Consider the following 27792-nt stretch of genomic DNA (forward strand, 5'->3'; position numbering starts at 1 on the left):
CCACCTACTCCCTTTTGCCACTGCATCCCACTCCTTTGAGCTTCACTGTTTGTTTTTGTCCAATACAACCACTCTTTTAATTTTTCTGTGCATGCCCAATAAAATAAAAATGGCCTCTGTGAAACCACTGGGGAATAGGGTTGCCAACCTCCAGGTACTAGCTGGAGATCTCCTGCTATTACAACTGATCTCCAGCCAGTAGAGATCAGTTCACCTGGAGAAAGCGGCCGCTTTGGCAATTGGACTCCATAGCATTGAAGTCCCTTCCCTCCCTAATCCCTGCCCTACTCAGGCTCCACCCCCTAAACCTCCCACCGGTGGTGAAGAGGGACCTGGCAACCCTAACACAGAACCATGACAAATTACAACCAGCGTAGAATTTCTGTCACCCCTATAGAAGCTGCTGCTGCTTCTTGCAAAGCAGATTCTCATTGATTCCCCTTGCAGACATCAATGCTGCCATATTGGCAAACAAATATTCTCTAGTCTACCTGGCACACTCAGAACTGTGGGAGGGTTTAATTTAGGCACGGAGCTATTGTGATGTTGATTCCAGTATCTGTTAAAACACAAGGAATTGGCAAACAGCTGCTCCAAGCTCATGAACACAAAGGCCCGTGAAGATGCACTGAACAGCCTTCTGCCATAATGAGTCCCACAGAGTACGTGGCAGGCAAGGATATGTTTTCTTACCTCACTAAAGCCAGAGTGAGTCTGCACCAAATGACTCTGTCATGCGTCCTAACAGTAGACCACAGAACTGCCGGAAGGGTTGGGGAAACAGTAGATCATTCATCTCATCCAACCTGATCTCTGTGGGTTGCACTATAATCTTTTGGAGAGGGGGAAGGAGAGAAGGCAGGAAAACATGGGTGGGGGAGAGAGAGAGAGACAGAGAAGGGGAAACATAGATGAAGAAAGATCTGGAAGGGGGGAGAGAGGAAGAAATAGGGGGATTGAAAAGCTAATAGGAGATTAAAAGTGGAAAGTGGGTCTGACGTTGCACAAAAGCCCTGGATCTAGAAAGGGTTCAAGGTCACTATAATGGGGTTGGGGTTTTCTTGCAAATTGTGCAATGCCTTGTTTCAGTTTAAAATGATTTGGAGTAGCCAATGGAAGACTCCACCCAGATGGATAGAAACCCCCAAGAAAGAGCATGACAAGAGAGCTCTGTTTGCATAGCTGGGTCTGCTGCTGTCAGTCTCGGCTGAGTCTGACAAACTGGATGACTTGAAGGTCAATATTTCGTGTTGACACTGATCGTCGGGGGCCTCTGGAGCAATGGGCTTCGCCGAGCTGCTGTGTTCCATTACAAGTGGCAGCCAGAAGCGAACACAGGTTATATTTAGGGGCCACGGACAACGGAAGCTACAATTCTCACTCCTGTCTCCTCAAGACATCCGGGACCAAGCACGGCTGCGAAACAAACCACATTTTCTACCGCACATGACTTTGGTTCTTACTACCACTTGAGATCAAAATATTCACATGCAGCACAGTTCTAAGCACATGTACTGAGAGTCTCACCAATTTCAGTTGGACTTACTCCTAGACGTATCCAGTTTTTTGTTTCAAAGATGTGTTTTACATTTGTTTTCACCATTATTAGAAGTGCCCATTTCTGTTATTTCATCACCTTGTGGGGACAGCCCCCTCCTTCCTCCATACCACCACATTTTTCTGGCCAAAGAGTCACATGGCCAGCTAGCAGGTCAGTGTGTGGACGGGCAGGGAAGAGGATCCCCCTCCAGCCCTTCCCTAGTGCTTCAGATGCCACTGTGGTGTAGTGGTTAAGAGCGGTGGTTTGAAGTGGTGGACTCTGATCTGGAGGACCGGGTTTGATTCCCTTCCACATGAGTGGTGGAGGCTAATCTGGTGAACTGGATTTGTTTCCCCACTCCTACACACAAAGTCAGCTGGGTAACCTTGGGCTAGTCACACTCTCTCAGCCCCACCTACCTCACAGGATGTCTGTTGGGAGGGGAAGGGAAGGTGATTGAAAGCTGGTTTGAGTCTTCCTTAAGTGGTGGAGAAAGTTGGCAAATAAAAAAACCAACTCTTCTTCTTTCTCCTCCTTTTCTTCCTCTTCCTCTTCTTCCTCTTCCTCTTCTTCTTCACAGTGTCTCAGGAGTTACCTCACATGACATCCTGGGGGAATGTAGTCCTTATGGTGCCTGACACTGTCTTTTACTTAGGTACCCAGGATGAATGCAGTTGTTAAGGTGCCCCTCAAGCTCCCTGAGACTTGCAACAACCCAGAGTGCACCAGGGCACTGCACCTGACAGATCACACGTCGCATCTCAGGTGCCACGGGAAGCATGGGGAGAAAGAGTCTCTCTTCTCCCACCTGCCCACCCACTGGCTAGCCAGCTAACAACTTATTTGCCTGGCCAGCAGTAGCCAGTGAATGCTGAGAGGAAGGAGGGAGAGAAGGAAGGAGAAAGAGGCAAGCAATGAATAAACGACACTTGCTAATTTGTTGTTTTCATCACCAAAACAAATAAAACGAACATTACTTTTAACATTCATTTCTCAATTCCATTGATAATGAATGCACTTTCTCACTTACTCCCTAATATGAGTGCATAAGTCTATGTAGAAGTGGTCTATGCTGATTAAATGCATTGCTATCAGGATGGCCAGTATTAAATTTATATGCATTTACACAATTTTGCAATAAAGGAGCATTGCTAAGGGTAAGGTCTGGTTCCCCCCCCCCCCAATCTGGGAAAGGTGACAGTCCTTCTCAGGAGTATGTTACCCTCACTGAGTGAATATATGAAGCGTCACATGGGGATGCTAGGCTACCAAACAAGGAACATATAAAATTGACTTTGCAAGCTAGCCTCCAAATTAGACTTGCATATAATTCACAGCTAGAACACAGTTTTGCCTTTTTGTCAATATTAAATACAGCACAATCTTCACCAGTGCCAGACGGAGCTTCTCCACCACATTCCTGTGGATAATTGCTCTTGCTTTAACCAGACGCTGCTATTGGTTTGTTTGATCAATTGTTTGATCAATTCAGACAGATCTACAGTCCCTCTGTTCTTTTTCTTGGCTAGCACACATGCCCTGCACCATACTTCATTTCTGTATATATGGACTGTGAGCTTACCTGCTTTACATACACCTTATTATGCACACGGACGTTTAACATGAACAGCCCAAAATCTTGGGTTCTGTGTTCCTCCGCTGTACACTTGTTTGGGTATTTCGTATTTGTTCTCACCGCAGCAACAGGAAACGACATGGCAAGTTTCACATTAGAAAAAGCTGAAAGCCATTCCATCAAGCCTTGGGATTGTGTGATGGAACCTCGGGTCACCTTCTTAAATGTGTGAGTCTTAAGCAACGTTGTCCTCTCTGCCAGCAGGGCATGCAGACTCGAGCTCCTATACTCTGCTTTAAATGGGCAATGCAGAGGATGGTCTTCTCATATTGAATCAGGATACAATATATTCTCATCACCACTGGTCTCCTGCAACCACATGACCAATACTAGCCATTGAGTTCTGAATTATGGGAGATTTCAAAGGAGATTTCAAAGGAGGGGCTGTGGCTCAGTGGTAGAGCCTCTGCTTGGCATGGAGAAGGTCCCAGGTTCAATCCCTGGCATCTCCAGTTAAAGGGACTAGGCAAGTAGGTGATGTGAAAGACCTCTGCTTGAGACCCTGGAGAGCCTCTGCCGGTCTGAGTAGACAATACTGACTTTGATGGACCAAGGGTCTGATTCAGTAGAAGGCAGCTTCACATGTTCATGTGTGTTCAAGCCAAGTGATTTGTTTTGTTATGGTATTTGGTTTGGATCAGGATCAAAGGGGATGTATGGAAAATTTGTCCAAGGTCCCATGGTAGCTCTCTGCAGTAGGGTCGCCAGCTCCCATGTGGGAATACCTGGAAATCTGGGGGGTGGGCCCTGAGGAGGGCGGGGTTTGGGGAGAGACTTCAATGGGGTATAGAGTCCACCTTCCAAAGTGGCCATTTTCTCCAGTTAAACTGACCTTTGTTGCCTGGAGATCACATGGCTCAGACTAGAACTTAATGCATATGTGTAGAAACGGCAAGTGCAGCATGCAGGTGGATTACAAAATGAACCTGTGTTCACATGTGACTAGGGATGCCAGGTCCCTCTTCACCACCGGTAGGAGGCAAGACCCAAGTTTTGAATTCTCCTCCTTCGTTTTGCTCTCTTCCTTTCATAATCTGCTATTTGTCTATCCCACTTCTAATTCCCCCCCGCCATAATCAAAGTTAGGGTTGCCAACCTCCAGGTAGTGGCTGGAGATCTGCTATTACAGCTGATCTCCAGACAACATAGATCACGTCACCTGGAGAAAATGGCTGCTTTGGCCATTGGACTCTATGGCATTGAAGTCCCCTCTCCAAATCCCACCCTCATCAGACTCCACCCCTACAATCTCCAGGTAATTCCCAACCCGGAGCTGGCAACCCTAATCAAAGGACACAAAAATACCGTATACACGGAGCGTGTGCACAGCCACACAAAATATTTCCTGAAGATGTATAAATGCATCTGATGCATACAGGATGCCCCTCATGGGAATGAAAGGAACTGGCCTAATGGAAGTACTTAGTGAACCTGTGACTCTAAAAGTTTCAGTTCTGAGTAACACAACCCGTCCCCTGCCGCTGCCACCATCAGCAGCCTGGCGAAACAGCAAGGATCCCATCTTTCCAGGGGCCCCCTCCCATCTTCCTGGATGAATGGCCAGCTTCATCCCTCCAGCTCTTGCCCCATTTTGTGACGTCTGACTTCTCTCATGCTAGACAAGAGAACAGTAATATGCTCCACCAGCCACAGATAGCACACCTTAAATTTTGTCACAACAGGCAGCTGGCTTGTTCTACAGCCAGCCCTGGAAGAAATAGAGAAAGACCCAGCCAGAATTCTCCAGGCAAACGTCCAGGCCTGATCTGGAAGCATTTATAGCCCGGCTAGGTAAGGTAATGTTGACAGAAGCTCTGCTGTACAATCCAAGAAATATAGTGGATAATTGTGGTTACTCAGTGTGAAAATAAATTCTGTGGCTTGCGTCCAATGATGACGTCATCCCACTCCCGCTTCGCACTGGCCAATGCAGAATCTTTCCTCCTCTCTGGTTCTCACTAAGGCCAAAAACGCATGGTCCCTTAACCCACTTTATTCCCCGTTTCGGCCAGGATCAAATTTACCTGGGCTGGGGAAAAAACTGTACCCATTACCTTGAAAAGCAGGGACGAAACTGTGCCAATTGATCCATTTAAACAGAAAATGCAGGAGACATAAAGTTCCTGTTAAATTTGGCACATACCCCACGCCCCCGGTGATTGGTCGTTTCAAATTGACCAATGAGGGCCTTCCCTGCCCCAGGAAACAACCAATCACCAGGGGTGGGGGTGTTGCAAGCTAAACAGGAACTGTGCACGTCTCCCGCATTTTCTGTTTACATGGATGGATTTGCACACAGTTTCATCTCTGCTTTTCAAGGTAATGCGTACAGTTTCCCGCCAGCCCGGGTAACTTTGATCCTGGCTGAAACGGGGAATGAGGTGTGTTAAGGGACCTTGCGTTTTTGGCCTAAATCTTCTGCTACCAATTCTGCATGCACAAGATCATTTTTAAAAGGAGTCCTTACACATGCAGAAGTACTAGCAGAGGAAGCAAGAACCTTGGCAGAGGAAAGACTCCACAGGCACAGTGGCCAGAGAGAAGTGTAAAGGGGATGATGTCACAGGATCCAGGCCTATTTCTTTTATTATTATTATTCCATATATTCCAAGCCTGGTTGTATTCAGAATAAACTTCTTGTATTTACAGCAACCTAAGAAGTGCCCTGCTGGATAAGACCAGTGTTCCAATGAGTCCAGCATCCTGTTTCACTCACTGGCCAACCAGTTGCCCAGAAGGGTAAACCAACCAAGCAGAGAGTTAAGGATGCCAACCTCCAGGTGTTAGCTGGAGGTCTATTACAGTTGCTATTACAACTGATATCCAGCTGATAGAGATCAGTTCACTTGGAGAAAATGGCTGCTTTGGCAATTGTACTCTATGGCATTGAAATCCCTCCTCTCCCCAAACCCCGCCCTCCTCAGGATCTGCCCCCAAAACCTCCCACGGTTAGCAAAGAGGGACCTGGCAACCCTAGTCCAAGAGTACCCCCAAGCTATGAACATGCTCTTATAGGGGAAGTGCAACCTCATCCAGAACAGGAAATAACCCTGGATCAGACCTTCCCCCCATCAGTAGCATCTCCATTTTATCAAAATTAAGTGTCAACTTGTTAGCCCTCACACATTCCAAAACTGCCTCCAGACACCTGTTCAGAATTTCCACAGCATCCCTGGTTTCTGCTGGTATCATCGGCATGCTGGTGGCAACTCAATCCAAATCTCCAGACGGTCTCTCCCAGTGGCTTTACATTAGGGTTGCCAGGTCCCTCTTCACCACTGGTGGGAGGTTTTTGGGGCGGAGCCTGAGGAGGGCAGGGTTTGGGAAGGGGAGGAACTTCAATGCCATAGAGTCCAATGGCCAAAGCAGCCATTTTCTCCAGGAGAACTGATCTCTATCAGCTGGAGATCAGTTGTAATAGCAGGAGATCTCCTACTGCCACCTGGAGGTTGGCAACCCTACTTTACACAAATGTTGAATAGCATGGGAGACAATATGGAACCTTGATCCCTGTAGGCCAAAGGCCAAGGGGCAGAGGAGCAGTTCCCCTGCGCCACATTCGGAAACCGACCCTTGAGGAAGGACCAGAACCACCCACAGAACAGTGCCTCCCAGTCCCTGCCCCAAAAGGTAATCCAGAAGGATATCATGATAGATTTTATGGAAAGCCACTGAGAGGTCCAAGGGAATTCACATTCTCCCTGACTATCACCTGGCCCGTGTCATCCACCAGGACAACCAATGCTATTTCAGTCCCAGGACAAGGCCTGAAACCAGGTTGGAATGGACCCTCACAATCAGCTACATTCAGGAATCCCTGTAGTTGGCCTGCACCGCTCATTCAATCCCCTCGCTCAAGAATGGTACAGAACCAGTGAGTTGAAATCAAATCAAAAGAGTTTCCGGCTAAACATTAGGAAGAACTTTCTGACCGTTAGAACGGTTCCTCAGTAGAACAGACTTCCTCTGGAAGTGGTGGGCTCTTGTTCTTTGAAGGTTTTTAAGCAGAGCCTAGATGGCCATCTGTCAGCAATGCTGGTTCTGTGAACTTAGGCAGATCATGAGAGGGAGGGCAGGCTGGGTTGCGTCAGTGCTTGGCTCTTGTGGCCCTTTTTTACATGCCCAGGGTAATGCCGATCGCCACTTTGGGGTCAGGAAGCAATTTTCCTCCAGGCCAGATGGGCCAGGGATCCTGGAGAATTTTGAGGGGGGCTATCTTCTGGGTCACTGGAGGTGTGGGGGTGGAGGCAGTTGTGAATTTCCTGCCTCGTGCAGGGGGTTGGACTAGATGACCCTGGTGGTACCTTCCAATTCTATGATTTGAGACCGGGTGGTAGTTATTCAACTCTCCTGGGTCCAGAGTAGAATTCATTGGGAGTGGACACACCACTGCCCACTTCAAGGTAGGAGAGACCCCCTCCCATCAGAAAGGCATTTAATGTATCCCAGATCCAGCCCACCAGCCCCCAGGCAGATTTAAGAAGCCAGGAGAGGCTAGACTCATGCTAGCTTGTGGTAAGTCTCAAACATCCGAGAATCCTGTCCACATCCCCAGACTGCACAAGCGGAAAGGTCTCCCACACAACTGGTCAAACTGGTACCCTGGGACCATCCGATCACGTTGCTGCTAATGTAGAGCCCAAGTTGGAAAGGGTGCGAGAGGTTTTACCCACAAAGTGCCCAGCAAAATTATTGCAGCTGTCAACACAGCAGTCCACCTCTTCCTGTCGGCCAGAATCCAATAGGCCCCTCACCACCCAGAAGGGTTCTGTCGGGCTCCACTGTGCCGCTGCAACGGCAGCAGGGAAATATGATTTCTTTGCCGCCATCACCCCCACCGAGTAGGCTTTAAAGTGAGCTCTAGCCCGTGCCTTGTTGGATTCGTCCCGAGTCTTTCTCCACTGTCGCTCTAGTTGCCTCCCCTGTCTTTTCATTATCTGCAGCTCCTCCCTAAACCAAGGGGCTGCCTGGGCTCCTAGACTTGAGAGAGGGCGCCTGGGTGTGATTGTGTCAATTGCCTGAGTCTTTTCCCCATTCCAGAAATCAACCAGAGCATTGACAGGAGCGCTGACCATAACAGCAAGAAAATCCCCTCGTGCCATCTGAAAACCGATTGGATACATCAGGCTGCAGGGGCAGATCATCTCAATTGATCCCCCACCCCTGCAGAGTCTTGGTACCCCTGTAAGTCTAAACCCCAGCAAGTAGTGATCTGTCCATGACAAGTTACCAGTCCATGTCCTGAATCTCCGCACCTTTAGATCACCTTCTTCGTGCCCTGAATAAATAACCAGCTCAAGAATGTGATCTGCATAGTGTGTGACGCCTGTTATTACCTGAGACAGGCCCATGGTTGTCATGGGGACCATGAAATCCTGAGCCACTCCCAACAAGGCAACTTCAGCATGGATGAAATCCGCCAAGACACCACGTCCGAGACTACTGGTACCTCCACAAACTCAGGCAGGGAGACATTGGGGCAGCAGGGTGGTGTGTGTGTGTGTGTGTGTGTGTGTGTGTGTGTGTGTGTGTGTGTGAAGTGCTGTCAAGTTGCTTCCTACTCATGGCGACCCTATGAATCAATGTCCTCCAAAACATCCTATCTTTAACAGCCTTGCTCAGATCTTGCAAACTGAGGGCTGTGGCTTCCTTTATTGAATCCATCCATCTCTTGTTGGGTCTTCCTCTTTTCCTGCTGCCCTCAGCTTTTCCTAGCATGACCAACAGAATCCCAATCCAATCTTGCACTCCCAGCACTACATACAAAGTCTCAAACCCAGCAGAGTCCTGGACAGATGATCGAGGCCGGGGGATAAAATTCCTATTAGACTACAGCAGTACCACCTCCCCGCCCACCGGGCCGATGCTGATGCATTACTGAATACACCGGGGGCTGGGGAGCATAGCTGAGAGAGGAGAAGAAGAGTTGGTTTTTATATGCCGACTTTCTCTACCTTTTAAGGAGAATCAAACTGTTTTACAATCTCCTCCCCTTCCTCTTCCCACAACAGACACCTTGTGAGGTAGGTGGGGCTGAGAGAGTTCGGAGAGAACTGCAAATGGCCCAAGGTCACCCAGCAGGCTTCCCATGTAGGAATGGGGAAGCCAACCCGGTTCACCAGATTAGAGTCTATCATTCATGTGGAGGAGTGGGGGATCAAACCCGGTTCTCCAGATTAGAGTTTGCCATTCATGTGAAGGAGTGGGGAATCAAACCCGATTCTCCAGATTAGAGTCCACTGCTCTTAACCACTACGCCATGCTGGACTCCCCCAGCCAGGTCTCAGTGATAGAAGACAGATTAGCTCTCTCATCCAGAATTAAATCCTCGATGGCTGCCACTTTACCTATAATCTATCTAGCATTTAAAAGTAAGATATTATAACCAAGCATGATGTTGATACGGTCACCACCATCAATACTTTGGTTGATGGCCTTAGGGAACTCAAGGCTCTGAACTAGGCTGATAACTCTTGTTTTTCAAGTAGTTCCACTGAAATCAAATGGGTAACTCAGGCTCAAATCACATTTTCTACAGAGATAAAGGTCTCCTGACCTGGGTCTCTTCCCTTGAATGTGTAGTTGGCCCTCAAAATAAGCTATGGTTATCTCATGGGACAAGTGGCAACCCTTTTATGATAAGTTTGGATAGAGAAAAAATTTGTAGTTAAAGTAATACTATGTTTTGTGGTACAATATAGAATTTTTTAACAAAATGAATTAGCTATATTGAATGAATAAGATATTGAATGGTTGACAATGAAATGTAATGCAGTCTGATTATAATATACAATATAGTATTATAGAATTTTGTAATAGAAGACAAGAAAAAATATAGAGATTAACGTTTTAGATAAATACAATATGGGGGTTATTATGAATATAAATTTTAGAAGAACTATAATGAACATTTTAATTTTAATTTAGAAGTACAATGTGTTAATGCGTCAAGTATCAGATGTGGTGGACTGTCACAAGAGTATATGTTTATTTTTACTCTCCCCTCCCTATCCCCTCCTGTTTTATTTTGTACCCTAAAAATCCAATAAAAAAAAATTCAAAAAAAGAAAGAAAGAAATGGGCTTCCATATGAGGACTTTTTCCCACAAGGAGAACAGGATCCCCCCCACACACACACATTTATGGGAACTTCCACACAACACTGTGCTATTTCTGAGTATAATTTGTCAGGCTCCTGGGACTTCTCTCTCTGAACCTGTTTAAAAGGGGAATGTGGGGGGGGCGTACAGCCAGAGCTTCCACGTGAAAGCTTTGCCTGCAGCCAAACCAAGGCAGGGCACACAGCTAAGCTCCACCTTTCCTTTCCCTTTTTCAGCCCTTTAAAGGGCTCCTCCCACCCCTCAGCAGCTAAGTCACAATGCTTTGAGCGTTATAGCTCAGTTGTGAAGGGGGTAGTTGACAGGGGGCAAGGAGAACGGAGCAAGATTTTCATTGCCTCAAAGCTTCTGCACCAATGCAACAAAGGAAAAATGGGATGTGGGGGCATCAGTAATGAGCAGTGGAGGGAGAGGGCATGCAAATAGGGTTGACAGGTTCCCCCCTCCCAGCCACCAGCAGGGAATGGGGGTAGGGTTACCAGACCCAGGTTGAGAAACTCCTGGAGATTTGGAACCTGGAGAGGGCAGGGACCTCATTGGGGGTTCAATGCCACAGAGCCCCCCTTCCAAAGCATCCACTTCCTCCGGCGAACTGATCTGCAGTCTGGAGATGAGGTGTAATTGCAGGGGGTCCCCAGGTTCCATGCGGAGGTCGGCATCCCGACACGCAGACGGTTTCCTCACGCGCTCCTGTGCGGCTTTCTGCTGTTTTGGTAGCCAGGATGCTTTTCATGCTTCCATGTGGAAGCAACCAGTGAAGCACTCGTAGATCCTTCAGAATTAACACAAAGTACTATGAAATAGAAATCTTAAGAGAGAAGCACCACTCCTGCGGTTAGCCTCTTGCGCAATCTGATATTCCCGTTCAAGGCATGGACCTGAATTGGTTGTAACACTTACACAGGAAGTTGCGGTTTTCACATTCACTATAAGAAGGAAGTAGACGGACTAAGTCTTCACACCCTGTTTACGAAGGAAGAGAGACAATTATACAGACAATCTCCCACAACATGGAGACGTTTAAGGTGGCTTCTCTCATCTTTTTGCTGATTTATACCAGCATTGGATGGCCCACACACACAGTCTGCAAGAGTAACAATTTGGAAGTATATTACAGAAGCTGCGGTGAGAACTCTAAAATTCCCTTTAATTTTTCTTTATCGTGACAATTGCATATTAGCAGAGAATAAGTGATTTTGATGCAATAAAGAGCTTGCTGGGTTTGGAGTAGGAGTGCCAGGTCCCCCCTGGCCACCAGCAGGGGATTGGGGGGGGGGATGGTTGCCAGACCCAGGTTGGGAAACTGCTGGAGATTTGGGGATGGAGGCTAGGAAGGACAGGGGCCTCAGTGGGGTATAATGCCATCCTCCAAAGCATCCATTTTCTCCAGAGGAACTGGACTCTGTAGTCTGGAGATGAGGTGTAATTGCAGGGGATCCCCAGGTCCCACCTGGAGGCTAGCGTCCCTAGTTTGGAGGGAGACACAAAATTGACCCGGGGGACTTTAAGAGAGTCACTCACTACATTATACGGATTTGTCTGCACCTAGTTGTATACATGGGTATCTTACACAAAAGGGTCTCCATTCTCTTTTATGTCCAGCCTGCCAGTTGAGATCCTCTTGCTGTGCCGGCGTAGGCCAAGGGCTGGGCAGTGCCCGCAGTCCTCAGACGTGCGGGAGGTATCTAGCCCCTTTCGGAGCAGGCAACAAAGAGGTCAGAAGTCAGAGGCGTCGTCAAAGCAGGCAGGAGTCAACGGCCGGAAAGATCAATCATGAGCGGTAGCACGAACACAGAAAAACTGCACGGTTGCTTCTGCAAAGTGAAAGCATGCCTGCACTGCCTTTATCAGTCAGTGCACTTCCAAGCTAGGCTTCATCCTGAAACGACTCAGCACCAGTTCTCTGTCTGCTTAGCCTCTCCAAGCGAGCACTTCTCCTTTTACCCTGCAAAATCACACGCTGCCGAGTCCTGATATGCCTACCAGGTTCAGGTGAGCTTGGAGGGCTGCCATTCTCAGCTTCCGCTGCAGGGGTTGGGGGAAGAGTAGCGTCTGTCTGCCCTTGTTCCATCTCTCTGCCTAGCTGTGGTTCCTGCTGAGTTGTTTCAGGCTCCTGTGCTACTGATTGCAATGGAGGTACTGAAGGCCCAGAGGCAACCTGTTCCTCCACTTCAGCTTCAGAGTCCTCCGAGTCCTCAGCTCCCAAGGCAGGACCCATGACACCTGCAAAGCCCTGCTCTTTGTGCCCATGTCTGCAGAGGTAAGGCAGGTGGTGACCAGAGGCAGGGCTTTTCCAGCAGTAGCACCTCACCTTTGCCTTTGGAATGCACTCCCCCTTGATGCTCACCTGGCTCCCTTTTCATCCTTTAGGCACAAGGCCAAAACATTTATCTTTTTGCCAGGGCATAAACTAAGGGGTTCCATCTTTTTAACTGTTTTATTGCCTACTCCTAGTCTAAGTTTTACCATTATCGTTTTAGACTGTTCTGTTTTATGTGCATTTATGCCCTGGCTTGCTTTTATTGGTATGTTTTTAATTATGGACTGTTTTATCGTGGTGTTTTTGTTTATATGATTTGTTTTGCTTTATTGTTATGAAGTAAGTGAGTCCGGAGAGGCAGCACGATAGATAGATAGATAGATAGATAGATAGATAGATAGATAGATAGATAGATAGATAGATAGATCAGGACCTGATCTGCATATCCAAATCACTGCATGCATAAACTGACTCTTGTCCATTGAAACAACTTCTGTGCATGATATGGCCACACATATCTTAGGATATCTGTGCCTGACCTGGTCAGCTGTTTTTCAGTGTAACTTGATTCACAAGGCTGTTGGGGGAGGGGTATAAAAACAGATGGTAAATCGAACATTTCTCAAGCTGAAATGTTTCTTAGACAGGATTCGCTATCATGGTTACTAATAGTGAGATGTGAGAATGCAATTCCCCAACTTAGCCTGATCATTTTTTAAAAGTCAAAATAATTTAAATCAGCAAAGGAGGAAAGAACAGGACCAATGGAAACACATCATCTGCTGCCAAAAATGCCACACATCTGAGTGATAAGATTTTTCTAACAGACACTTCTTTTTAAAAAAATGATGTTATGTTTTAAAAAAGAAAAGAAAATCCTCTTCTTAGTATGCAGATTCAACAAGGCAGAGGGGAAACAGGCTGGTACCTCTTCCCAGCAAGGTTTTTGGCCAAATTTTGCATTCCCTCCCCTCACTCAACCTGACAAGAGGCTTAATGTGGTTCTCGGAAGGAATCATGTCGTCAAAAGCTGTCGCCATGCTCAGCCAAGCAGTGGATGCGCACCGTGGCAGCATTTCCCAGGGACTGTGGGCTTGTTTGTTCTTCCAATCTGCCCAGAAAGAAAAGGAACACGCGGCTTTGGAATGAATGGAAACAAACCCACCCGGCAGGCCTCCCTTTTCAGCTCTGCGGCTTTGGCTGGCCTCGCGCCTCGGCCGTCGCACGGATGCGCTTTACAACCGGCACAAAGGGAATTAGCTTCATAAGACATCTCATTCATACACGGCACGTGACGTGAAAAGTGATGAATGGCAAACGAAAACCCCAGCGTTTGTTTTTCCAATTCATCCACATACAAAGGCTGCCCCCGTTGGGACTTTCGCCTGAAGCTTCGGCACAGCTTTACACATCCGTTAAAATAAAAGCAGTGAGGGGCATGAGGAGTAAATAAATATTTGGAATTAAATCCTTTACCCGACCAGTTCCTAGGAGACAAAGTCAGCTTTCAGATATTGTAAGTGGATCTCCTGTATTAGGCAAATATAATCAGAGCTCTGTGGCAGGCTTGCTTCGCCCCTTATTTTTCAGGAGGAAAAACCCACATGAAGCTAATTTATGCTGAGTCAAACCACTGGTCCATCTAAAACTCAGTGCCTTACTCTGGCACTCCCTCTCCATGCATTCGGGCAGGGCCCTTTTATCCAAGGCTTGCTGCCTTCTCTGGCAACTTACCTTATTCAGATAGGCTTTGTCCATATGATCTGAAGAGAGTGGATTCATTATCCCATATGATGCTGGAATGCTCCCAATATGATTCCTATCAGAATCAATAGATTACCCCTATCTTAATCAAATTACCTGCCACCTTAACAAAAGATAAAACAGTCCCCTTTTTGCTGGCGGATAGAGACCCAAGAACAACATTGGCGGTAGGGTTGCCAGGTCCCTCTTCGCCACCAGAAGGACGTCTTTGGGTGAAGCCTGAGGAGGGGAGGGTTTGGGAAGGGGAGGGATTTCGATGCCATAGAGTCCAGTTGCCAAAGCGGCCATTTTCTCCAGGTGAACTGATCTCTATCAGCTGGAATTCAGTTGTACTAGCAGGAGATCGCCAGCTAGTGCCTGGAGGCTGGCAACCCTAATTGACAGTAGCCAAGTATCTATCCACCATATTTTCCTTAAAGTAATAAAGGCTCCCCTTTTACAGCTCAAGACCTTTTGGACAAGGGAGCTTGAAAAGAAGGACATAAAGAAGGCGTGCTACCTTAACTGGAGATGCCAGGGATCAAACCTGGGACCTTCTCCGCACAATCTCTGCCACTGAACTATGGTTTCAGCTCTAAAAAAAAGGAAATACTCTTTATCAAGGAACTAAGCTACACTCTCTGGTATGAGGAAAAGGAAGCTAGTAAATACATTAATGAGGAAGAGTGAATACTTGTGGCCTCTGCATACTAATGAAAAATTGTATTAATCTCTCTCCCCAAAGCAAAGCAATCTTGCTGTTACTGAACAGCAGGCTATGTTTGAAAGGGTGGGGAGGAAAACTCCATTAATGGAAATTCACGTTCTTCAGAGTGTGAGCTGGGTTCCCCCCTCCTCAACCCAGCCACTATATCTGCCAGTTCATAGTCACATCATCCTTCATCAGCAACAGTCTTGCATAAGCTAAGCAGACAGGAAATAATAAAGAATATCTCTATGGGCTCATATGTAACTCCCAACCAACTTAAGGTATTTGTCCTTTTGTCAAGATGTTAGCTAATTCATTATTTTAAAAATCTTGTGCACACAAACAATTGCTATAGTTGCAATCCTTAGTATACTTACTTGTATGCAAGGCCCACTGAAATCCACAAGGCGTATATCACTGGCTACATACATTGCAAGGAGTCAGCCACCCACATTGAAGCTTATATGGTTTATTTCAGCCAATGCATCCATGTTATGTGTGACCCACCACATGAGAATTGGTGTACATACTGTTTACCATACTACATTTTGCTGCATGCTAACCTGTAGGCCTTACTTGTACTATACCATTTTCAGAAGCTCCAAATATTTGCAAAACACAGAAGGAGATAAGTTAAATAAGTTAAACAAGAGAACACTCTTGTTGTTCAGCAACTCCAGAAAAAACATGTGAGTGCTGGCCTGCCACCTTTATTTAATAGGGGGAACAGAAGGGATGGTGAGATCTGGGTGGCATGTTGGCTCACAGTGTACACTCAAAGCATGGCCACTTCAGGTATTCGGGATGTGACGGATAAGGGGTTAACCAGCAGCAAGAGCTTCGAAGTTTGGGACCCAGCCTGACAGGAGGGCCGTGATAGGATTCGAAGCGTGGAACCAGCCTGAGAGGAGGCTGAGAAAGTAGTGGAAGCTTGAGACCAGCCAGAGAGGGCTGTGTGAGATTCAGAGCTTGGTAGCGAGACCGAGCGGAAGCCAGACTGTACTCTGTGAACCTGAGGGGTTCTGTGAAAGCCAAAGCTATTGACACACACAACCTGTGGGAGTGACAGGAGTGAGAACTGGGTTAGAGAGGGCCCATTCTCAAGTCACAAGGGGAATTAGTCTCTGGGGTAGAGCTTTTCCAGTAGCAGGAAGGTGTGGAGGATTACAACCACTAAGGTGGGGGGTAGTCAGAGAGAGCTAGGCTGGGAACAGAGTTTTGAGAGTCTGAAGCTGTATGGCAGTTTTTTTATATATATATATAAATTTTATTAGGTTTTATACTAGAAATTTTCCATTACATTGAACAACATCTATAACAATATCAAATTTCAATTCTAACTTAAAGTTGTTATAGTTCCATATCATATAATAAAAAAAGAAAAAAGAGAAATGGAAAAGTTTTTTGACTTCCCCTTCACCTCTATCTGCCTCTTAATAAAAAGTTCATCCCGTCGTAGGTAATCTAATCTTAATAAGCTATCAATACCATATATAGAAAAAAAAAACCATAGTCTGTTAGTAAATATACTTATACTTAATCATTATAAAAAGATCAGAAATAATCCTCTGGATCAGATTAGAAAATATTCTTCCATTCTTCCCATTTTTAACTCATATTCACAATAATGCATCCACGCCCCCCATTCCCCCAAAAACCGAACGTCATTTTCTTCATTTAGAATAGCTGTGAGTTTTGCTATTTCTGCCACTTCAAACATTTTAACAATCCAGTCTTTTTTCTCAGGAGTTTCTAGCCCTTTCCATTTCGCTGCATAAAGCAGTCTCGCAGCTGTTGTGGCATAAATCAAAAAAGTTCTTTGTATTGCTAAGTCGTCTGGAATCATACTCAGTAGCATCATTTCTGGTGTTTTGGGTATATTCTTTTGTAGTATTAATCTCAATTCATTATAGATCATGTCCCAGAAGTCTTTGGCTTTGTCACAGGTCCACCACATGTGATAAAAGGAACCAATTTCTTTGTTACATTTCCAACAAGTAGGGGACATCGTTTTATAAATCTTTGCAATTTTCTTGGGTGTTAAGTACCATCTATACATCATTTTATAAATGTTTTCTCGCACTGACTGTGCTTTTATTCCTTTTAGATCTTTGGACCATAGTCTTTCCCATTTATTTAAAACAATATCATGTCCCACATTTTGAGCCCAATCGATCATAGTTGGTTTAATCGTATCCTGCTCACAATATATTGTTAAAAGGAGATTATACATTTTAGAAATCAGTTTTGTATTATTATCTAGTAAAATCCTTTGAAAAGAAGATTTTTCTTTAGAGAAACCTTTTTTAGCATCTTGTACAAAAACTGATTTGATTTGGTAGTATTGGAGCCATTGTAAATCATCCTTAAGAAGTTGAAAGTCTTTTAGTGAGCATTTCTTTCCTTCCCAATTAATTAGATCTTGATAAGTAATAAATTTGTCTGGTCTAAGTGGGCGCAAAGTTAGCATTTCTTGAGGCGATATCCACATCGGTGTTTCTGGTTCCAAAATGTGTTTATATCTCATCCAGATACGAAGTAAAGAGGACCTGATTATATGATTACGAAATGTTGCTTGTAATTTAATTTTATCATACCACAAATAACCATGCCATCCACTTAAGTTATTATAACCTTCCAGGTCTAACAAACGTATATTTGACAAGTTCATCCAGTCTTTTAGCCATACTAAAGCTGCCGCTTCAGCATAGAGTTGAAAATTAGGCAGTGCTAAACCTCCTCTAGTTTTTAGATCCACCAAGTATTTATAAGCAGTCCTTGGTTTTTTCCCTTGCCAGATGAAGTTTGAAATGTCTTTCCTCCAAGTTTCAAAATATTTAGTTTGTGATATTATTGGTAAATTTTGGAATAAGAAGAGCATCCTCGGTAAGACATTCATTTGGATCGTTGAAATACGTCCCATTAGTGACAATTTTTTGTTTGACCATATAATCATATCAGTTTTAATCTTACCCCATAACTTGAGGTAATTGTTGGTTATCAGATCTTTATTCTTTGCAGTAATCCAAATTCCCAGGTATTTAACTTTGTTAGCTTTCTCCCAGCCAGTATATGATATAAATTCCTGTTGCTGTGTTTCCGATAAATTTTTAAATATTATCTTTGTTTTTTCTTGATTCACTTTAAAGCCTGATACTTTTCCAAAATCGTCCAAAGTCTCCTGAAGTATATTCATTGACTGTGTTGGATTTTCCAAAATTAGCAGTAGGTCATCCGCGAATGCTCTCAACTTAAATTCATGTTTTTTAATTCTTAACCCGCGGATGTCCTCCATACTTCTTAGTTTCACACATAGCGGTTCCAACACCAACAAAAATAAAAGTGGAGACAAGGGACATCCCTGTCTAGTCCCTTTCGTGATTTGGCAATTATCTGACATTGATTCATTAACCAAAATTTTAGCTTGTTGGGAGGTGTAAATAGCCGATATACCTTTCTGAAAACGATCTCCAAAATTCAATTTATCCAAAATCCGTTTCAAAAAGTTCCAAGAGACCATATCAAAGGCTTTTTCTGCATCCAAAAATACAAAAGCCGCAGTTTGTTGAATATTCTGGTCATAATATTCCAGTGAGTCTAGTAAAATTCTTACATTGTCTTTTATTTGCCTTCCTGGTATAAAACCTGCTTGGTCCTCGTGTATAAGATCCTTAATAAATTGTTTTATCCTACATGCCAAAACCGAAGCAAAAATTTTGTAGTCCACATTTAACAGCGATATAGGTCTGTAATTAGATGTTTTTTCTGGATCTCTTCCTTCTTTGGGTATCAATGATATAAATGCATGTGACCAAGTCTCCGGGGATGTTCCCTCGTCCAAAATTGCATTGTAAAGTGAGCCAAAAAATCCAACTAAATTGTCACTAAATGTTCTATAAAATAATGCAGTAATTCCATCTGGTCCAGGTGTTTTATCCGTTTTTTGTCTCAGTATTGCTTCTTGTATTTCTTCCCTTGTTACTGGAGCTTCAATACATTCTCTCTGGGTCATTGACAAAGCTTTCATCTGTATTGAGTTTAGAAATTTATCTATTTTCTGTTTTGGAGTATTTTCTTTCTGATATAATTTAGAGTAGAATGAAACAAATTCTTTCTGAATTTCTGAAGTTGAGTGAACTGGTCCTTTAACAGTTTGGATTTTTGTTATAATCTTCTTTTGGAATGAGTCCTTCAGTTGTGTTGCTAAAAAATTTCCTGGTTTATTTGCATATTCAAAATACTTTTGTTTAGCAAGTTTCAGATTTTTATTCATTTCCTCCATTATTACCAAATTTAATTGGTGTTTAGATGCAGAAATCTTTATTTGAATTTCTCTTTTCTCCTCTTCCTGTGTTACCATTACCAATTTCTGCTCCAAATTTTGTAAGTTCCAAAGTATATTGTTTGTAAATTGCAATTGAGTCTTCTTCCAGGCCGAATGTTTCTGTATCATAAAACCTCTCAGAACAGCTTTGAATGCATCCCAAACTGTATTCAAAGAAGTTTCCCCATTAAGGTTAATTTCAAAAAAGTCTTTCATTAAAGCCTGTAATTCCTTTTGTATCTTGTTGTCTTTTAAAAGTTTGTCATTCATTCGCCATCTAAATGCTTGTTTATTGTTCCAATCAAAAGTAACAGGATTGTGATCAGAAAAAGTTCTAGGTAAGATATGAATTTTACGTAGTTGCGTGAAGATTGATTTACTGGCCCATATCATATCGATTCTGGAGTGTGAATCATGTCTTGCTGAATAAAAGGTGTATTCTTTAGCTGTTGTATTCATTGTTCTCCAAATGTCTTGTAATTTTAATTCTGAAGCCATGGTAAAGAAAGTTTTAGGCAAGCATCCATCATTGATGTCTTTTGCTTTTGATTTTTTGTCCAGAGATGGGAGAATAATTCCATTGAAGTCGCCCATCAATAAAATTTGGTCTTTTGCGTGCTGGGCTATCAAATCGTGTAATTTTTCGTAGAAGGATTTTTTCCCTTCATTGGGTGCATAAATTCCAACCACTATTGTCCTTTGTCCCAATATTTTAGTTCTGATAATTACAATTCTTCCTTCATTGTCTTTATATACTAATTCTGGACAAAGATTGGGGTGGGCATAGATTACCACTCCCTTTGTTTTAGTTTTAGCTGAAGCAATAAATGCTTGTCCAAGCACCTGTTTCTCCAAGTATTTTTTATGCTTTGAAGCTATATGGGTCTCTTGTAGACAAATTAGGGAGTATTTATATTTCTGTAGATATTTGAAGATTCTAGCCCTTTTAGTTTTCTCATTCAATCCATTTACATTCCAAGAAATTGCTTTTGCCATAATGTAGTATTTTTTAGCAAAATAAAAAGTCTATAATTTGGTACCTCCTTCTGCATCCTGTACCTCTTCTTCTTCCTCTTCTTCTTCCTCCTTCTCTCCAGGTAATTCTTTAAGGTCCATCTTATATTTTCTCAGAAATTTCCCCACATCTGCTTGAGATAGAATTGTCGTTTTCACTTCCTTGTAGGTGAAAGCCAAACCTTGTGGCATAATCCAACGGTATTTGATACCGTTAGCTTTCAGTGTAGACACAAAGTCTTTGTAGTTATTCCTCTGTGAGAGTAGATGCCTTGGAATATCCTTCAATAGTATAAGAGAGGAGTCTCCTGCTGACACTGGATTTTCATAATGAATCTTCATAATCTTATCTTTAACTCTGGTGTCATAAAACACTATAATCAAATCTCTTGGCTTAGATCTTCTCATTCTAGCAGGTAATGGTATCCTATATATTCTATTAATGGCTTGTTTTAATTCTTGTTCATCTATCTGAAATAAGTAGGCCAAGTTTGGTATTGCAGTTTCTTTATTGTCTCCCATCATATCTGGAAAATTGCGTATACGAAGATTGGTCTCTCTCACTCTCATCTCCATCATTGCCATTTGATTTTTTGCCGCCATCTGATCAGTTTGTATTGTTTCAATCTGTTTTTCTTGGCTTGTTAATTTTTTCTTTGTGTCCTTGTGCTCATCCATCACTTTCTTAATTGATACATCCATCGCTTGCATATCTGTCTTCATAACAGTCATTTGAGTTTTTACTTCTTTCAAGTCTCCAGTGACCACATCCAACTTCTGATTAATAGCTTGGGATGCTTGACCAAGATTTGTCATCATAGAAGTCAACTGTGCCATCTGTGTAGACATCTGTTCAAACTGTTTATTTGTTGCCTCAGTTTGTTTAGTTAGCATATCCTGTAACTTTTTTTCCATGGTCGAGGTTTGTAAAGAGTCCCTTAGTTTAGTATAGGCAGGGCTGTGTAGTGAGCCAGAGCGGGGTCGAGACATTTACATTCAAAAAAAGCTGGTAAAATACATGTCCACAGACAGGGCCTTTAAGGTGCTGATTAAAAGATGATAATTCAAACATCAGCCTAATAATTTTTTCGGGTTGAAAAGAGTCGAAATTGGCTTTAAAATTGCATTTTAAAGTTTTAAAATACCAGTGAGTTTTTTCGGTCGCTCTAGATCGGGTTAATCAGGAAGTATACCGGAAGTTGCAAGTGCTGCGGACCTTCTACCGCCTCTTCTCGATGGTTATTCCTTCAGGAATGATTTCAATGTAACTCGAGTGCGACGTATATTCAGTCCCACAGCTACTTCCTGTTGTTTTAGTTCCGATGATAGAGAGGGTGTTATAGAGAGTCTTCCGTTCCAGGCGCTCCCTTACTACAAACGTGGCAGGAAATTCTTTTCGCCGGAAAATCAGGAAGAAAGATCACCCTCCCCTTCCCTCGGACCTTCTCATTGGTGATAGTTCTTGTCAATCTAAAAGGTATCCTTCCGACTCTTTGTTATGGTTTAGGCTGATCAATTTGATAAAGTTCCTGTCGCTAATCCCGATGACTAACTCAGATCAAACTTTTTCAGTTCGAATTAAGGAGGAATGGGGGTCTCAAAAATGTTCTTATCAACCCCCCGTCTGTTCAAATATTCCAGTAAGTAGACGCAGATTTCTTTGTACTCACTTGGGTGTCAAGAGGTGAGGTTCTTTTCTTTATGTAGTCCTTATGCTGGTAATAAGGTGGTGGAGGGTAGAGCTTGAGGCCAGAGTTGCGTTTTGGCGATGTCCTTCCCTAGTGCCCTCGCAGGACCGGCGTCCAGGACTCCGAGGGGCTTAAAAAAGCCCCCTCAGAGTACCTAGGAGGTCAAACCGCGTTTGCAGGCTGCAGGGAGTTCCTGCTTTCCAACCCACTTGCAAGGGTCGGATTGGGGTATCTATGTACCCCAGAAATAACGCAAACTTGGATTTCTCCCAGGACAGCCTGGGGAAATGGAGTGCTCTCTCCAGCGGCACCACCGGAAGCTGTCTGAAGCTGTATGGCAGTTTTGAAAGCTGAATCTGAATAGTAGTTCTAAGGGACAGAACTAAAGCTGAAGCTGAATGTGTATAATAGTTCTGAAGAGATAGAACTAAGCTTGAGAACTGAAAGTAACTTGAGTAAAGGGAACATCTAAGCTATTTCTCTGAAGCAATCTTGCTTGTATCAATCTAACTCTGAGTTTTCCCTCCAAAATATTCTGCCTTTTCTTACAAACCAATCCCTGTGAGTTCTCTTTAATAAACTTCCCTGTTATCTCTGTTTAAGTTGAAAAGCCTCTTGTCTCCTATTTCTCACTGGAGGAGAAGGAGGAAAATAATTCTCCTCCCAAAGATACTCAGGCCAACGCCTTTTCCCCTCGGCATATAAGGCCGGGCTGAGTGAGTGGGATATTGAAGTGGTTGGAAGGGGAGGTGCATCATACAGGACATTACCCAGAGAGCGCTTGTTGCAGAGCCCTATCTGTTCTCTTGAGAAAACAGTTTGTATTAGATGCTGCTGCTGCAAGCTAGCATACTGGGTAGGCTGCACAGTGTGTAAGTAGCACCTCAGCTACACAAGCTGAAGTCCAGAATTTGAACTTGGTAGCTTGCTAACAACAGTGGCCCCTCCAGTTAATAACTGTTATAGGGTTTCCATACCCAACTTCCTTGTGAACATGTACAGTGTATGAATTGTAGAACAGAGGGGCCGTGGCTCAGTGGTAGAGAATCTGCTGGGCATGTAGAAGGTCCCAGGTTCAATACCCGGCATCTCCAGTTACAGGGACTAGGCAAGTAGGTGATGTGAAAGACCCCTGCCTGAGACCCTGGAGAGCCGCTGCCGGTCTGAGTAGACAATACTGACTTTGATGGACCAAGGGTCTGATTTAGTATAAGGCAGCTTCATGTGTTCATATGTGTTCATGTACTTGTGTCACCTGGAGGTGAGCCAAACTTGCTACTGGCAATCAAGCAAGTGTCTTTTTCCCAAGCAAGCTCTAAGGCTAAGTCCACATGGCTCTTTGAAATGTATCCAGGCCCTGCAATATACAAGATTTGAGTCCACACTGGACTTTGTTAGTCTTTGTGAGCAACAAGGTCAGCAATAGAATCCTAAATGGAACTCCAGCTATAGAGCCTTGTTTGCAAATAAGGTGTTGAAAGAGGAAAGGGTACCCGATTGAACTGCAAGTTATGTACTTTGGCGTTATGAGGTAGACATACATCTCACGCCCTTTAAGAAAATTTCCTGATGGATAAAGCTAACGCGAAATGAGATTTTATACCAGATTCTCATCTCGGGATAAGCAGGTCTCTACCTGCTTGTGAATTGGCATAAACAGATTTTGCCTTGCCTGGCAAATGTTGGGTTAGTAGGCTCAGTCCTGCTTGTGAGCCGTCAGCATCATCAGGCTCTCCACTCGCCTGCATCTTTCCCGACTACACTTCAGGCTTTACAGCCCCTCCGGAATATTTTCCGTGTCTTTGGTATACCCGCTTCGCTAGTTGCTGGGAGCGTGTGTCTTCGCCGGGACCACCGCTCGCCAGGACGACCCCTCTCTCCAGCTTGGATTTTCCTCCTGGAAGCAAGGTCTTCTAGTGGCTGTGTTATTCATTTGGGACTTTTTATTTGCTTTAAGTACATGTTATATATATTTGTATTTGACTACACTGTGATTATTTTGAATACAAATGGTTTATGCATGCCATCAGTGCTTGCTTTGTTGCTTAATTCCATATACTTAAGCACAAGGATTTGTTTTGAATACCCTGCAATATACTAGACTTGAGTCCACACTGGACTTCTTTAGTCTTTGTGAGCAACAAGGTCAGCAATAGAACGTTAAATGGAACTCCAACTATAGAGCCTGAAGGACTGGCCTTGTTTGCAAATAAGGTGCTGAAAGAGGAAAGGGTACCTGCTTCCTCCAGGCACAATTACTGCACTCCTAGTAGGGTTGCCAACCTCCAGGTACTAGCTGGAGATCTCCTGCTATTACAACTGATCTCCAGCCGATAGAGACCAGTTCACCTGGAGAAAATGGCCGCTTTGGCAATTAGACTCTATGGCATTGAAGTCCCTTCCCTCCCCAAACCCTGACTTCCTCAGGCTCCACCCAAGAAACCTCCCACCAGTGGCGAAGAGGGACCTGGCAACCCTAACTCCTAGGTATGAGCTCCACTGACCCATAAAGGAGAAGAGGAATTTGTCATGTGATTGCATTCGAAGCCATGGCAAATCTTCAGCTGTGAGAGCAGGGTTGCCAGCTCTGGGTTGGGAAATACCTGGAGATTTTTGGGGCGGAGCCTGAGGAGGGTGGGGTTGGGGAGGAGAGGGACTTCAATGCCATAGAGTTCAATTGCCAAATCGGCCATTTTCTCCAGGGAAACTGATCTCTGTCGCCTGGAGATCAGCTGTAATAGCAGGAGACCTCCAGCTAATACCTGGAGGTTGGCAACCCTAATAGTGAATCAGCTTCACAGATGAAAGGGGATTTGAATCTACATCTGCCAGTCCACAGCCAACACTTGGTTCACCATACCACCTTGCCTCTCAAAGATAGCTTTTCGAATGAGTTTAGGAATACAGCATTGGATTAAAATGATCAACACTGTCTAATTTGCTCACCTTATTAATTAATTAATAAGTAGAAGGACAAATTAATAAGTAGAAGGACAAAGACCTTTCCCCCCTAACACGTTCCTACCTGGAAAGGGGGAAGGCATTCTGCTGCATAGCTACACAGTGCTGCTCAACCCCACCCTTTTTCTTCCTTGCAAGATCTCTGTGAGGGGCTAAATCCAGGTTCATCCACCATCCAACACAGGTTGGGGGAAGGGGGACTAAACCCAGAAGCCAGTGCATTTCAGATTTGTCTTTCCCAGAGGTTGGGGGCGTAGATTAAACTCTGTCATTTAAAATGAAGCATAACCTGTGCTATTTCCAGAAATCAACACCGTGGCAGCAAGAAGAAAAATACCTCTAAGCTTCAAGGTACTAAAATGGCTCCCTGGTGCACGCTTAAGGAGAGTCAGCAATAAAGACAGATTAGACACCAGATGGTTTTACAGATCATGTGAGTCACAAATCAGAGGATGTCAATACAAGGAAGACTTATAAAGCACTCAGAAACCTGACGTGCGGGATGACACACTTCAGTCCAGGGGTGGTCTCGCACTTCAGACAACCAAGAGCTGCAGTGTAAAGACCTCCTTCCCTCAGAGACAAGGGCAGATCCTTCCACATTCCCCTGAGTGGCTCAAATTGAACAGCTTGAAATAAGATGACAACACCATTTCATATTTCAGCAAAGAGAAGGCCCTCAAGTCCCACTCTTGGGTATCTTCAAGACTCAATTGCAGAAGAAGCTATACATACTAAGAGAAGTTAATGTGGCTATTTTATTTATTTCATTGTACCATAGAATATAACTATCACAATGTTAACCAAGATCAAACTGTCACCATCTCCTACACACACACACACACACACACTCTTTTTAAAGCAAAGGGATGTGTTCCTTTGGCGGTGAACTCTGATCTGGAGAACCAGGTTGATTCCCCACTCCTCTACATGAGCGGCAGAGGCTAATCTGGTGAACCAGGTTGGTTTCCCCACTGCTACACACATGAAGCCAGCTGGGTGACCTTGGGGCTAGTCACAGCTCTCTCTGAGCTCTCTCAGCCCCACCTACCTCACAGGGTGTCTGTTGTGTGGAGGGGAAGGGAAGGTGATTGTAAGCCGGTTTGATTCTCCCTTAACTGGTAGAGAAAGTCAGCATATAAAAACCAACTCTTCTTCTTTTTCTTATACTACCTTTTCTTCTGTCAAGTCACAGCAGACTTACGGCAACTCTATAGAGTTTTCAAGGCAAGAGATGTTCAGAGATGGTTTTTCACTGCCTGCCTCCATGTCAGGACCCTGGAGAAAGGAGATCAGAATTTATATTTACAAGACAATGTCTTTGTTGATAATTCACCCTTGCTCTGACAGGTTGTCCCCCCCACATCAACCACATCCTTCACATTGAGGCTGCCGGGCTGGAATATAAAAGGAAATCTGTTATAATCCCAATTTGTTGCATTCATTTATTTAAATCACTAGAAGTAAATAGTGGGGGATGTAAAGGTGAAATATACTTCCAATTTAAATTCACATAAAAGGTGCCTCCACTCTCAGAAGTGTGCAAAACACTATTTTAAAGCAATATTTAAAGACATATTACAATGATGACAAAAAAACCTGTGAAATTAGAAACAATTATGCAATCATGTGTTCAAGGCAGCTGTTGAGTAGATTAATTAGAATGTCTTTTTAAGGGCAATGAAGGTGGAAAGCACTATGTAAGTGCTAACAATTTTTTTTGCATGTGTGTTCATATCCAACTGCTCTTCTAATTTAGCGTAAAGTCAACAAAAATAAGCTAAAATACTTCACTGCCGTGCCATTGTTTGACTGCTCCCCAAAGAGTAATAAGAAACAGCCAAAGGTATCAATATACTTTGCAGAGAGAGGGAGGCTTCTCCCCCCCCCCCTCAACCCCAGAACTAGATGAACTCGGCCAAATCAATGCCTGGAAACTCATACTATTAATCTGCTAAATTCTGTTTTCACAACTATAATTTAAAGCAATAAAATGCTTGAAAACCATCTGATAGTTTTCTAGAAGTACTGACACAAAATTTTTGTTAGGAAAGAACTCGGAAAGAGGAGACAGAACAGATCTAGTACACATTTTAACTATCGGTTCCAAAATTGTGGGTTCTGTCTCCCCCATGGCTCATCAAAGCCTCATCAAAGCCTCAGGCCTGTCAACTCTTCCTCATTTTTTTAGGGCAGTCTCTATTTGGAAAGCCCTCCCTATCATTCAATCTACTCTTTAAGCTCATCACTTTCAGTCCCTCAGCCAATAATTTGAACAGCTTCTTTAAAACGAGTCTTGGCCCAGATTGTTCCTCCATATTTAAATAATGTGACCATTTTTATTGGGCAGCAGTGAAACTACAGCACAAACAACTCAGTGGGCTTCATTTCTGCATCAAAGTTCAGACAGACAATGGTCGAAAATGCATGGCCGCTTTGTCCTGTGCTTCTCCCGCGACTGTAGCGAATCTCCGGAGGTGTACTGGCAGGGCAGGCTGGTGGGGGCTGCTACTGCAGCACGGTGCAGAGGGAGCTGAAAGCGGGTGTGGCAGGAAGGGGGGGAGGCTGCACAGAAACGGTGGGGTCAGCAGGGGTAAGGCAAAGTCTAAGAAGCAATCCAGAAATCAGGCCGGGGTCTCTTACATATCACAGGCTAGGCAGCAAGGGTCGTCGTTAATCAGTCCAAGGTCTGGGTCACAGGCAAGGGGTAGGCGTCATCTTTAAACAGTCCAAGGTCGTTCTCAGGCAAGATAGCAAATGGAGTGGAAGCTTGGCTGAAACTGGAATTCAGTGAGTTGC

The 27792-nt window shown here is 44.1% G+C and overlaps 1 protein-coding gene across 1 annotated transcript in view; it reads left to right on the top strand.

Moving 5' to 3' along the window:
- Positions 1-11286: 11286 nt before the first annotated feature.
- LY86 (lymphocyte antigen 86) overlaps positions 11287-27792 on the top strand; it is a 39769-nt gene continuing 23263 nt past the window's right edge. The window contains exon 1 of the mRNA XM_056854155.1: positions 11287-11419. Within this exon, the coding sequence (XP_056710133.1) occupies positions 11305-11419 (115 nt within the window). The 5' untranslated portion in view covers positions 11287-11304. The remainder of the gene's footprint in view (positions 11420-27792) is intronic.

Source organism: Euleptes europaea, chromosome 8, assembly GCF_029931775.1.
Source record: "Euleptes europaea isolate rEulEur1 chromosome 8, rEulEur1.hap1, whole genome shotgun sequence".
Lineage (NCBI taxonomy): Eukaryota > Metazoa > Chordata > Lepidosauria > Squamata > Sphaerodactylidae > Euleptes > Euleptes europaea.